This window comes from Nerophis ophidion, linkage group LG20 (assembly GCF_033978795.1).
Source record: "Nerophis ophidion isolate RoL-2023_Sa linkage group LG20, RoL_Noph_v1.0, whole genome shotgun sequence".
Classification (NCBI taxonomy): domain Eukaryota; kingdom Metazoa; phylum Chordata; class Actinopteri; order Syngnathiformes; family Syngnathidae; genus Nerophis; species Nerophis ophidion.
Window position 1 is genome coordinate 34,298,115 of NC_084630.1, and position 15,218 is coordinate 34,313,332.

Genomic DNA, 15,218 nt, shown 5'->3' on the forward strand with positions numbered 1-15,218 from the left:
ACAAACACATTTTGGGAGAAAATCCGCACCGTAACACAACATAAGTACACAGAAATCCTTGCAGCACTAACTCTTTTTTTTTTGTTAGTTTTTTTGTCCTGTCCAGCTTCTCAGGCAAATCATATAGTTGATGTTGATGCCCATACTGGATGTTCAGATTTACTTTACAAAAGAGAAGTGTAGGATACTTCTCTTGTTGCCTTATTTGAATTTGAGTTTATTAAATGTATTTTCTGTTATCATTTGGTGCAGCCGAGCGGGAGCAGGAGGGGATAGATAGAGGAAAAAAAGGAAGACGGAGGGGGAAATTGTGGGGATAAGAGGGGGATTAGACGACAGTAACTCTTCCGGGACGCTACAAGATAGCAAGAGTAACCCCCCTTTATAAAAAAGGAAGCAAATTAGAACCTGGTAACTACCGACCTGTTTCTATTCTCAGTTCCATTTCGAAAGTAATGGAGAAAATAGTTTATGAACAGGTTGATAGATACCTTGCTACTAATAAACTCATGTACAAATTCCAATCCGGCTTCAGAACTAAGCACTCCACTGACACATGCCTTCTCTATCTGAGCGACCACATCAAACATGAGGTGGACGCGGGAAAATGCTGCGGCATGGTCATGCTGGACCTTCAGAAGGCCTTTGACACCGTTAACCACGCTATACTGTTGGATAAGCTCCGAGCAATCGGATTCGACGAAACCTCATCAAGCTGGATGCAATCTTACTTGGAGGGGAGGAAACAGGTGGTAGAGGTGAACGGCACCATGTCCCCTCCCCTCTCAGTAAGCTGTGGAGTCCCCCAAGGCAGTATACTAGGACCTTTACTGTTCCTAATATACGTGAATGACATGCCATCAGCATGCCACTGTGAATTGTTCCTGTATGCGGATGACTCGGCCCTGCTGGTATCTGGCAAGGACAAGTCACAGGTGGAACAAATCCTCAGTGCTGAACTCCTCAATATTTGCACCTGGCTCGCTGACAACAAGCTATCCATACACTTAGGTAAAACGGAATCCATCCTATTTGGGTCCCATATCAAACTTAAGAAGGTCAGTGACTTCACTATAAAAGTGGGTGACATTGTTATCACCAGGAAGGATGAGATCACCTACCTAGGTTCCATTCTAGAGGCTAATCTTTCCTGTGATAAAATGGCAACCAAGGTGATCAAAAAGGTCAACCAAAGAACGAGATTCCTCTACAGAATCTCCTCTCTGGTCAACAAAAGCACCTTGAGGATTCTAGCGGGAACTCTCATTCAACACTTCTTCGATTACGCTTGCACCTCCTGGTACCCCAGCACCTCCAAAACCCTCAAATCTAGACTCCAAACATCCCAGAATAAGCTAATCCGGTTACTTTTAGACCTCCACCCCAGATCACACCTCAATCCAACCCACTTCTCCAAAGTGGGCTGGCTCAGGGTGGAGGACAGAGTCAAACAACTAGTCTATAAAATCCGCTACACCGACCTGATACCAAAGTACATGTCCAACTACTTCCTTAACGTAAATGACCGCCATAACCACAACACCAGGGGGAGCTCCACAAACCACGTTAAACCCAGATTTCGATCTAACAAAGGACTTAACTCATTCTCTTTCTATGCCACATCAATGTGGAATGCACTCCCAACAGGTGTAAAAGTAAGTGCATCTCTATCCTCCTTCAAAACCGCTCTAAAACAACACCTCCAGGCAACTTCAACACTTTACTAATACCCTCCTCCATTCACATCCCATCTCCCCGGATTATAAACAACTCAAATGTACTTCTAATGTATATACTTGTTCTTATGCTATGTGAACTCACTATGTTCTCTGCTGGCTGTACATATCCTACTAAATAAGACCTACACTGTTTCAATGTCCACATTTCTCTGTTGATGCAATTGTTGATGACTGAAGTTCTGATATCAACCAAAGCTCCTAATCCCACCCCCCGGATTGTAAATAATGTAAATAATTCAATGTACATACCATGATGATTAACTTGTGTGATGACTGTATTATGCTGATAGTATATATTTGTACCATGAATTGATTAACGTGGACCCCGACTTAAACAAGTTGAAAAACTTATTGGGGTGTTACCATTTAGTGGTCAATTGTACGGAATATGTACTGTACTGTGCAATCTACTAATAAAAGTATCAATCAATCAATCAAAACAATATACACCCCCGCTACCACCAAACCCCGCACACCCGGAGGTCTCAAGGTTGGCAAGTATGCCGACACTCAACAACGACACATAATTTGAAGACTATATTACTGGTTTGCAAATATTTTTAACCCAAATAGGTGAAATTAAATAATCTCCCACGACAAACCAGACTGTATCTCACGGTACACTAGTGTGCCGCGGCACAGTGGTTGAAAAACACTGCCTTTGAGCACCTGTATCAATTCCAAATGACTGGGAATTGGTACTGTATCGGTTCAAATGTGAACAGTTAACATTAAAAAAATAACTTTTGGAGAGTCTGACATCAAAGCTGGTATTGAAAAGAAGCAAGAGAATAGTTCATTTGTAGCTCTAAACTTTTCATGTTCACTTTTTGCAAATGCGTCATGATGATGTCATCACATTAAACCTGTGCATTTCTGTCATGCAGGCATTCTATGTGCCTGTGTTTTGTTTTTTTTTTGGATCATTTCTGTGTTTGAAGCATGTGGACGTTCTCTGTCAACCACTGTACATTTTGCATAGAAGAGACAAGCGGGAGGAGAAGAAATGTATTTAAAAAAAACAAAAAAAGAGGAAGGGGAATGATTCAGCATGAGCAAGCACCACGGCCATGTCTCTGCATAAGAAGAACTAAAACAGTGTCTGCTGTGTTTTAAGAGATGACACAAATGCTTGCATTGTTTGTGTGGATTTGTAAACAGCAGCCGGCATTTGAGTTTAGACTAGACTTAGACTTCCTTTTTTTTGTCATTCAAATTTGAACTGTACAGCACAGATAAGAACGAAATTTCGTTGCATAAGCTCATGGTAGTGCAGGATTAAAAAAAAAAAAGCAATAAGGTGCATATATAATTAAATAAATATATATAAACAATATATAAATATATATATGTAATAAATAAATAAATATATTACTGTACAGATAAATATATTGTGCTGTGTGATAGCAAAATTACTTATACTTGTTTAAATAGATGATGTTCTTTGAACTGGGTACCAAAAGTTGTTTATTAGGTTTAGGAATGTGACGCTCTGCTAGAGGCCTCTAATCTGATCGGGCTCTTTCTCCTGTGTCTTTGATGTGACATGTGGACTATAGTTGACGTGGGCATGTGTTTCCCCTTCCTGACCCCCAACAGAGCTAAATTGTTCCCCTTTCCTGAGTGACCCCCCTCCTCTGGGCAAACGACACCCTCTCCCCTTCACAGGACTTTGGGTATTCATTGCACTGGGGTACTGTATGTAAATGAGGATGGAGGGTGGGACTTCTGAGAATGTATAATTGTCATGTCAAATTCTAAAGGGGTTAGAACAAGCTGGAACGAACGGATGTGTCGTTCTGGTTTGGTCTCGCTTTGCAAAGCTTGTTATTATTTGTTTGTTACTTTAATAAATCATTTTAAAGCTATTTGTCACTAAAGGATCGTCTTTAAGAAAATTTCCACGACAGCTGCTTCACATAAGTCCACGTTTACGGATGTATGTAATATTGTCTTTTTTATTCCAGCGAGTTAATCCATTTTGGGGGTAGTTGAGGGGATAATTTAATCACACATCAAGAGAGTTACTAAAACGTCTTTCCTTCATCTCCCTAATATTGCTAAAATTAGTTCCATTTTGTCCACGAGCGATGTTGATATCATTATTCATGCATTTGTTCAGGCTCTTCTTGATTACCGTAACCTATTATTTTCGGGTCTCCCCATGTCTAGCATTAAAAGATTACAGTTGGTACAAACTGCGGCTGCTAGACTTTTGACAAGAACAAGAAAAGTTGATTAATGTTACACCTATACTGTATTATACCTTTATATACCTGTACATATATACCTATACTGTATATACCTTTATATAGATATATACCTGTACATATATACCTATACTGTATATACCTTTATATAGATATATACATACATATATACCTATACTGGCTCACCTGCACCAGCTTAATGTGCACTTAAGATGTGACTTTAAGGTTTTACTACTTACGTATAAAATACTACACGGTCTAGCTCCATCCTATCTTGCAGATTGTATTGTACCATATGTCCCGGCAAGAAATCTGAGTTCAAAGCACTCCGGCTTATTAGTGATTCCCAGAGTCCAAAAACAGTCTGCGGGCCCTAGAGCGTTTTCTATTGGAGCTCCAGTACTCTGGAATGCCCTCGTGGTAACAGTTAGGGATGCAACCTCAGTAGAAGCATTTAAGGCCCATCTTAAAACTCATTTGTATACTCTAGCTTTTATATAGACCCCCCTTTTAGTCCAGTTGATGTGCCGTTTCTTTTCTTTTCTACTCTGCCCCCCTCTCGCTTGTGGAGGGAGGGGCGGGGGGGCACAGGTCCGGTGGCCATGGATGAAGCGCTGACTGTCCAGAGTCGGGACCCGGGGTGGACCGCTCGCCTGTGTATCGGTTGGGGACATCTCTGCGCTGCTGACCCGTCTCCGCTCGGGATGGTCTCCCGCTGGCCCCACTATGGACTGGACTCACACTATTATGTTGGATCCTCTATGGACTGGACTCTCAATATTATGTTAGATCCACTACGGACTGGACTCTCACTATTATGTTAGATCCACTATGGACTGGACTCTCACACTATTATGCTAGATCCACTATGGACTGGAGTCTCACTATTATGTTGAATTCACTATGGACTGGACTCTCACTATTATGTTGAATTCACTATGGACTGGACTCTCACTATTATGTTGAATTCACTATGGACTGGACTCTCACTATTATGTTGAATCCACTATGGACTGGACTCTCACACTATTATGTTAGATCCACTATGGACTGGACTCTCACTATTATGTTAGATCCACTACGGACTGGACTCTCACTATTATGTTAGATCCACTATGGACTGGACTCTCAATATTATGTTAGATCCACTATGGACTGGACTCTCAATATTATGCTAGATCCACTATGGACTGGACTCTCACTATTACGTTGAATTCACTATGGACTGGACTCTCACTATTATGTTGAATTCACTATGGACTGGACTCTCACACTATTATGTTAGATCCACTATGGACTGGACTCTCACACTATTATGTTAGATCCACTATGGACTGGACTCTCACTATTATGTTAGATCCACTATGGACTGGACTCTCAATACGATAGACCTAGTGCTTGTCAGGGGCATCACCGTTTCCAAAGTTACGATACTCCCGTATACTAAAGTATTGTCCGATTATTACCTTATAAAATTCGAGGTTCAGACGCATGTTCGTCAAACTAATAATAATAATAACTGCTATAGCAGCCGCAACATTAATACAGCCACAACGACAACTCTTGCTGACCTACTGCCCTCGGTAATGGCACCATTCCCAAAGTATGTGGGCTCTATTGATAACCTCACTAACAACTTTAACGACGCCCTGCGTGAAACCATTGATAACATAGCACCGCTAAAGTTAAAAAAGGCTCCAAAAAAGCGCACCCCGTGGTTTACAGAAGAAACTAGAGCTCAGAAATTATTATGTAGAAAGCTGGAACGCAAATGGCGCACGACTAAACTTGAGGTGCACCATCAAGCATGGAGTGATGGTTTAATAACTTATAAACGCATGCTTACCTTAGCTAAAGCTAAATATTACTCAAATCTCATCCACCGTAATAAAAACGATCCTAAATTTTTGTTTAGTACGGTAGCATCGCTAACCCAACAAGGGACTCCTTCCAGTAGCTCAACCCACTCAGCTGATGACTTTATGCAATTCTTTAGTAAGAAAATTGAAGTCATTAGAAAGGAGATTAAAGACAATGCGTCCCAGCTACAACGGGGTTCTATTAACACTGACACGATGGTATATACGGCGGATACTGCCCTCCAAAATAGTTTCTCTTGTTTTGAGGAAATAACATTAGAGGAATTGTTACAACGTGTAAATGGAATAAAACAGACAACATGTTTACTTGACCCTCTTCCTGGGAAACTGATCAAGGAGCTCTTTGTATTATTAGGTCCATCAGTGCTAAATATTATAAACTTATCACTCTCCTCGGGCACTGTTCCCCTAGCATTCAAAAAAGCGGTTATTCATCCTCTTCTTAAAAGACCTAACCTCGATCCTGACCTCATGGTAAATTACCGACCGGTGTCTCACCTTCCCTTTATTTCAAAAATCCTTGAAAAAATTGTTGCGGAGCAGTTAAATGAACACTTAGCGTCTAACAATCTATGTGAAACCTTTCAATCCGGTTTCAGGGCAAATCACTCCACGGAGACAGCCCTCGCAAAAATGACTAATGATCTATTGCTAACGATGGATTCTGATGCGTCATCTATGTTGCTGCTCCTCGATCTTAGCGCTGCTTTCGATACCGTCGATCATAATATTTTATTAGAACGTATCAAAACATGAATTGGTATGTCAGACTTAGCCCTGTCTTGGTTTAACTCTTATCTTACTGATAGGATGCAGTGTGTCTCCCATAACAATGTGACCTCGGACTACGTTAAGGTAACGTGTGGAGTTCCCCAGGGTTCGGTCCTTGGCCCTGCACTCTTCAGCATCTACATGCTGCCGCTAGGTGACATCATACGCAAATACGGTATTAGCTTTCACTGTTATGCTGATGACACCCAACTCTACATGCCCCTAAAGCTGACCAACACGCCGGATTGTAGTCAGCTGGAGGCGTGTCTTAATGAAATTAAACAATGGATGTCCGCTAACTTTTTGCAACTCAACGCCAAAAAAACGGAAATGCTGATTATCGGTCCTGCTAGACACCGAACTCTATTTAATAATACAACTCTAACATTTGACAACCAAACAATTAAACAAGGCGACACGGTAAAGAATCTGGGTATTATCTTCGACCCAACTCTCTCCTTTGAGGCACACATTAAAAGCGTTACTAAAACGGCCTTCTTTCATCTCCGTAATATCGCTAAAATTCGCTCCATTCTGTCCACTAAAGACGCTGAGATCATTATCCATGCGTTTGTTACGTCTCGCCTCGACTACTGTAACGTATTATTTTCGGGTCTCCCCATGTCTAGCATTAAAAGATTACAGTTGGTACAAAATGCGGCTGCTAGACTTTTGACAAGAACAAGAAAGTTTGATCACATTACGCCTGTACTGGCTCACCTGCACTGGCTTCCTGTGCACTTAAGATGTGACTTTAAGGTTTTACTACTTACGTATAAAATACTACACGGTCTAGCTCCATCTTATCTTGCCGATTGTATTGTACCATATGTCCCGGCAAGAAATCTGCGTTCAAAGGACTCCGGCTTATTAGTGATTCCCAAAGCCCAAAAAAAGTCTGCGGGCTATAGAGCATTTTCCGTTCGGGCTCCAGTACTCTGGAATACCCTCCCGGTAACAGTTCGCGATGCCACCTCAGTAGAAGCATTTAAGTCTCACCTTAAAACTCATTTGTATACTCTAGCCTTTAAATAGACTCCCTTTTTAGACCAGTTGATCTGCCGTTTCTTTTCTTTTTCTTCTATGTCCCACTCTCCCGTGTGGAGGGGGTCCGGTCCGATCCGGTGGCCATGTACTGCTCGCCTGTGTATCGGCTGGGGACATCTCTGCGCTGCTGGTCCGCCTACGCTTGGGATGGTTTCCTGCTGGCTCCGCTGTGAACGGGACTCTCGCTGCTGTGTTGGATCCGCTTTGGACTGGACTCTCGCGACTGTGTTGTATCCATTGTGGATTGAACTTTCACAGTATCATGTTAGATCCGCTCGACATCCATTGCTTTCCTCCTCTCTAAGGTTCTCATAGTCATCATTGTCACCAATGTCCCACTGGGTGTGAGTTTTCCTTGCCCTTATGTGGGCCTACCGAGGATGTCGTGGTGGTTTGTGCAGCCCTTTGAGACACTAGTGATTTAGGGCTATATAAGTAAACATTGATTGATTGATTGATTGATTGATATTATGTTAGATCCACTATGGACTGGACTCTCACTATTATGTTAGATCCACTATGGACTGGACTCTCAATATTATGTTAGATCCACTATGGACTGGACTCTCAATATTATGCTAGATCCACTATGGACTGGACTCTCACTATTACGTTGAATTCACTATGGACTGGACTCTCACTATTATGTTGGATCCACTATGGACTGGACTCTCACACTATTATGTTAGATCCACTATGGACTGGACTCTCACTATTATGTTAGATCCACTACGGACTGGACTCTCACACTATTATGCTAGATCCCCTATGGACTGGACTCTCACTATTATGTTAGATCCACTATGGACTGGACTCTCAATATTATGTTAGATCCACTATGGACTGGACTCTCACTATTATGACTCTCACTATTATGTTAGATCCACTATGGACTGGACTCTCACTATTATGTTAGATCCACTATGGACTGGACTCTCACTATTATGTTAGATCCACTATGGACTGGACTCCCACTATTATGACTCTCACTATTATGTTAGATCCACTATGGACTGGACTCTCACTATTATGTTAGATCCACTTTGGACTGGACTCTCGCTATTATGTTAGATCCCCTATGGACTGGACTCACTATTATGTTAGATCCCCTATGGACTGGACTCACTATTATGTTAGATCCACTATGGACTGGACTCTCACTATTATGTTAGATCCACTATGGACTGGGCTCTATTATGTTAGATCCACTATGGACTGGACTCTCATTATTGAAGTGAAGTGAATTATATTTATATAGCGCTTTTCTCTAGTGACTCAAAGCGCTTTACATAGTGAAACCCAATATCTAAGTTACATTTAAAGCAGTGTGGGTGGCACTGGGAGCAGGTGGGTAAAGTGTCTTGCCCAAGGACACAACGGCATTGACTAGGATGGAATCGAACCTGCAACCCTCAAATTGCTGACACGGCCGCTCTACCAACCGAGCTATACCACTACTATGTTAGATCCACTATGGACTGGACTCTCACACTATTATGCTAGATCCACTATGGACTGGACTCTCACACTATTATGTTAGATCCACTATGGACTGGACTCTCACACTACTATGTTAGATCCACTATGGACTGGACTCTCACTATTATGTTAGATCCACTATGAACTGGACTTTCAAAAAATTATGCTAGACCCACTCGACGCCCATTGCATCCGGTCTCCTCTGGAGGGGAAAGGGGGGTCACCCACATCTGCAGTCCTCTCCAAGGTTTCTCATCGCCATTCACATTGACATCCCACTGGGTTGTGAGTTTTTCCTTGCCCTTATGTGGGATCTGAACCGAGGGTGTCATTGTGGCTTGTGCAACCCTTTGAGACACTTGTGATTTAGCGCTATACAAACAAACACTGATTCAACACGCCTGCTCTTCCAGCTGCCAGGCTTTTTGCTTTCTTTCTACAATCTTCCGCACAAGCGCTAGAGAAAAGTAGTTTTTGAGGTTGCAACCTGCTCCACCTGATCCCAGGTCATGTGATCCCACCTGGCATGACACCCGCCTCGATTGCACACAAATACATATTACATCCGCCTACACAGTGTGATGACAATAATGTAATACAAACTGATCTCCGTCTGTAAATAAATAAATACATGACATCTGATTAGGGCCTTTACAAACATAATGATGCTTATTTTACGCTCTTTTTGCAGTCAACAGCAGTGGTGAATTGCATATTTACACAATTGTACGCAGTCAAAATGATTATATCACATTAAAAAAACAGACAAACTAAATAAAACATGGCACTTATGCGTGTAGTTATTTACTCCCACATTCCTGTTCAGTCAAACAGCGATACTTTGAGAGAGGTGTCAATCTCAGAGCCCGGGGGTCAATTACCGTATTTCCTTGAATTGCTGCCGGGGCTCTAATTAATTTTAAACCTCTTCTCACTCCGGCGCTTACCAAAGGCATGCGGTAAATTTAAGCCTGCGCTTATAAATTTGAGTGTGATGTAAGGATACCATCATGAAAAGCACATTTAATTAAAAAAAAACGTTATTATGGTCTTACCTTTACTTATAAATGAAGTCCATACGCAGCTCCTTCTGATCAAAAGCATCGATATCTTGTTTATAGAAGTCTTCCTTATCTTTCTTCAGTTTTAAAAGTCTTTCTCTCTTGATGGAGATCTTCCTTTATTACCTCCTGCTTCCATTGAAAGTCCAGTTTAAAAAACAGTTTTATTTTAGATATGTAATCCTCCATGTTGAAAGTGCAAGCGAGAAGAAAAAATAAAGGATCGCTGCTCACTCTTGCTGCTTGTTGTCACTTTTTCTGCAGCCGAGTAGTCGCAAGGATCACTAGCGCCCTCTACCACCAGGAGGCGGGAGTCATTTAATGACTCATATTTGACACACGCAGCTACGGTATATTGATAAAACATAGTTGCTTACTGTTCTTTTTAGCATATTCAATAGCTTGGACCTTAAATCCTACTGAATAGCTTTAAATCTTCTTCCCTTTATGAGATTTCAAATGATTGAAATCAGCCTCCCCCATTTTGAAAATGATGACAGGTGAAGTGTCACTCGTGACGTGACGATTTTGACCCGGCGGAAATTCTAGGCATATGTTAATTATTTAGCGAAACGAGTTTGACCCGGCGGAAATTGTAGACATGCGCTAATAAAAATAATATATTTTGCGAAATGAGTTAGATCCGGCGTTAATCCTGAGCCGGCAATAATGCTAAGCATGCGCAAATTATTTTGAGAAACGAGTTTGACCCTGCAGTAATTCTAGGCAGGCGCATACTATATACTGTACCCAGCGGCAATTCAAGGAAATACGGTAAGTCCATAAATGGAGGTACCACTGCATCTACAATTAAACATTTATGGTATTTCACTATTTGCTCGGGGTCTCGAAAACATCTCCCATATTGTTGGATGACATCGCGTCCGGCTCAGTAAATATGCGTAGAGGTCTCGTCAGTGGCTGTTCTCAACGGTTCGAGGCGCCATTTCTCAGAGGCACTGGCGGTAACCACACCCCTCCGACTTCCAGGTATGACTATATAATCTCACTAAAACACTAGTAACACAATAAGCATATCAGGGATTTTCCAGAATTATCCTAGTAAATGTGTCTAATTACATCTGAATCCCTCCCACTGCCCTCTCTTTTTTTTTTTTTTTTTTTCCTAGTCCTTCACTCTAACTATCCTCATCCACAAATATTTCATCCTCGCTCAAATTAATGGGGAAATCGTCGCTTTCTTGGTTCGAATCGCTCTTGCGAAATATTTCTTCAAACTTATGATTAAAATTCAAAAAAATTATTCTGGCAAATCTAGAAAATCTCTAGAATCAAATTTAACCTATTTAAAAAATGTCATCCAAATTTTAAAATTAATCCTTATCAGGAAAAATTACTAATGATGTTCCATAAATTATTTTTTTAATTTTTTCAAAAAGATTCGAATTAGCTAGTTTTTCTCTTCATTTTTTCGGTTGAATTTTGAATTTTAAAAAGTCAAAATTGAAGCTAAACTATGTTTCAAAATTTAATTTTCATTTTTTTCGTGTTTTCTCCTCTTTTAAACCATTCAATTAAGTGTTTTTTCTAAATTATTTATTCCCTACAAAAAACATTCCGTGAAAGAAAAGAAAAAGTACGACGGAATGACGGACAGAAATACCCATTTTTTTAATATATATAGATTTATTTATTAAAGGCCTACTGAAATGAGATTTTTTCTTATTTAAACGGGGATAGCAGATCCATTCTATGTGTCATACTTGATCATTTCGCGATATTGCCATATTTTTGCTGAAAGGATTTAGTAGAGAACATCGATGATAAAGTTTGACACTTTTGGTGCTGATAAAAAAGCCTTGCCTGTACCGGAAGAAGCAGACGATGTGCGCGTGACGTCACGGGTTGTGGAACTCCTCACATCTGAACATTATTTACAATCATGGCCACCAGCAGCCAGAGCGATTCGGGCCGAGAAAGCGACGATTTCCCCATTAATTTGAGCGAGGATTAAAGATTCGTGGACGAGGAAAGTGAGAGTGAAGGACTTAAAAAAAAAAAAAGGCGACGGGTCCAGGCGACGGCAGTGTGAGCGATTCAGATGTTATTAGACACATTCACTAGGATAATTCTGGAAAATCCTTTATCTGCTTATTGTGTTAATAGTGTTTTAGTGAGATTATAAAGTCATAACTGAAAGTCGGAGGGCTGTGGTGAACGCCAGTCTCTGACAGAAGCCAATGGAGGAGCCAAGATCAAACCTGCCTTTTTGACAGCTGCAGGAGGACGCATAATCCACTAAAGTCTCCAGTAAGAGCCGACTTAATATCACAATTTTGCCATCCAAAAACTTGCCGGTTGACGTAGAGAAACATGTTCGCTTGACCGCTCTGTGTTAGAGCTTCACAACAAACAAAGAAACACCGGCTGTGTCTCTGTGCTAAAGGCAGCTGCAATCCACCGCTTTCCACCAACAGCATTCTTATTTGACGTCTCCATTATTAATTGAACAAATTGCAAAAGATTCAGCAAAAAAAGTCCAAATTACTGTGTAATTATACGACTTTTAGCCGTAAGTGGTGCTGGGCTAATATGTCCGCTACAACCCGAGATGTCACAAACACGCCTCATCATTCCGCGACGTTTTCAACTAGAAAATCCGCGGGAAATTTAAAATTGTAATTTAGTAAACTTAACTGGCCGTATTGGCATGTGTTGCAAAGTTAATATTTCATCATTGATGCATTTAATTCTCACCTTAAAACTCATTTGTATACTCTAGCCTTTAAATAGACTCCCTTTTTAGACCAGTTGATCTGCCGTTTCTTTTCTTTTTCTCCTATGTCCCACTCTCCCTTCTGGAGGGGGTCCGGTCCGATCCGGTATCGGCTGGGGACATCTCTGCGCTGCTAATCCGCCTCCGCTTGGGATCTTTTCCTGCTGGCTCCGCTGAGAACGTGACTCTCGCTGCTGTGTTGGATCCGCTTTGGACTGGACTCTCGTGACTGTGTTGGATCCATTATGGATTGAACTTTCACAGTATCATGTTAGACCCGCTCGACATCCATTGCTTTCCTCCTCTCCAAGGTTCTCATAGTCATTATTGTCACCGATGTCCCACTGGGTGTGAGTTTTCCTTGCCCTTATGTGGGCCTACCGAGGATGTCGTAGTGGTTTGTGCAGCCCTTTGAGACACTAGTGATTTAGGGCTATATATCAGTAAACATTGATTGATTGATTGAAATAATCTGTCAGACTACGTGGTCGGTAGTTGTGGGTTTCAGTAGGCCTTTAAAGGTAAATTAAGCAAATTAGCTAATTCTGGCAATTTATTTAAGTGGCTATATAAGCTCACTAAAACACTAGTAACACAATAAGCAGATAAGGGATTTTCCAGAATTATCCTAGTAAATGTGTCTAATTACATCTGAATCGCTCCCACTGCCCTCACTTTTTTTTTTTTTTCTAGTCCTTCACTCTAACTATCCTCATCCACAAATATTTCATCCTCGCTCAAATTAATGGGGAAATCGTCGCGTTCTCGGTTTGAATCGAATATTTTGAAATATTTCTTCAAACTTATGATTAAAATTCCCCAAAATTATTCTGGCAAATCTAGAAAATCTCTAGAATCAAATTCAACTCTTGTTTCAAAGTGGATTTTAACCGGTGGGAGAGGGGTTAGTCCCACTTCCAAAGACATGCACCTGGTGATAGGTTGATTGGCAACACTAAATTGGCCCTAGTGTGTGAATGTTGTCTATCTGTGTTGGCCCTGCGATGAGGTGGCGACTTGTCCAGGGTGTACCCCGCCTTCCGCCCGATTGTAGCTGAGATAAGCGCCAGCGCCCCCCGCAACCCCAAAAGGGAATAAGCGGTAGAAAAAATGGATGGATGGATAAAAAATGTCATCAACATTCTAAAATTAATCTTATTCAGGAAAAAATACAAATGTTCCATGAATTCTTTTTTTAATTTTTTCCAAAAGATTTATTTAAGTGTGTATCAAACTGGTAGCCCTTGGCATTAATCAGTACCCAAGAAGTAGCTCTTGCTTTCAAAAAGGTTGCTGACCCCTGAGCTAGATGAAGTGACTAGGGAGAGGGAAGTCTGGGCTTCCCTGCTTAGGCTGCTGCCCCCGCGACCCAACCTTTGAGTGTGGTCCCTCAAAACAATATATATCTCGTTTTTGTTTTTTTTGTTTTTCGTCGTAAAATGTCTGAAATAAAAGACGTGCGAGACACTCACCCGCCAGTCCTCCTCCCGCGCCGCCATGGCCTTTCCTCTTCTGCAGGATGAAGTAAGGATTGGCTCTCTCCGTCATCCACAAGGCGCCCGCCAGCAGCACCTCTTCGGGACTCACCCACATGGCTGTCTTGTTCAGGGCGACATGGCGCACAATTCTTGTATTATTAGTATTATTCTTATTGTTATGGAGGCTTCTAGGAGCTAGCTAGCTGAACATAAACAGAAGCTCTCTCGAACACGGCTTAGCTCGCGCCGAAGTCCGAATAAAAACACAGCGACCATTAATTAAATACTTCCTTTTTAAAAAAAAAAAAAAAAAAGAATGTATTTTTTTCTCCAATTGTTTGTTCTTGCTAGCTGCGGTGTCGAAGCGGCGTGTTGTTTGTGGCAGGTGCGTCTAATTCTCCTGACGTCACACAGCCAAGACAAAACGCGATTTACTCCCAAAAAAAAATAAAAAAATATTAATAATATAACAAATAGTTTTTTTTGCGCCGTTGAATGAACAAAAGAGACGTTTTCAAGACGTCATCCCGTCAAGATGTGAGATCTCCTGGCGGACGTCTGATACTGACGCCGACCGGATGCCGTCCTTCTTCTCCTCCGAGGGGGGTGGATGGGCGGGTCCATCCAGAACGTCGATACAAGCCTGGTAAGGTCGATATTTTCACTCCTCGGTGGTTGTTTTGTGTTTTTGTTGCCGTGTTGTTCATCTTGTTACATTTCTGCATTATATATATATATATAAAATGTTATGTATGTTTTAATAGGTCTGAAGCTGTGATTACTTGGTTTTCAGGTCGGTACAAAATGTTCAGTATC

At 41.3% G+C, this 15,218-nt stretch overlaps 1 protein-coding gene across 1 annotated transcript in view; it reads right to left on the reverse strand.

Moving 5' to 3' along the window:
• Window positions 1-14,985, reverse strand: part of tbc1d9 (TBC1 domain family, member 9 (with GRAM domain)) — a 104,945-nt gene extending 89,960 nt beyond the window's left edge. Inside the window, exon 1 of the mRNA XM_061881065.1 lies at window positions 14,397-14,985. Coding sequence (XP_061737049.1) covers window positions 14,397-14,517 — 121 coding nt within the window. The 5' untranslated portion in view covers window positions 14,518-14,985. The remainder of the gene's footprint in view (window positions 1-14,396) is intronic.
• Between the last annotated feature and the right edge of the window lie 233 nt (window positions 14,986-15,218).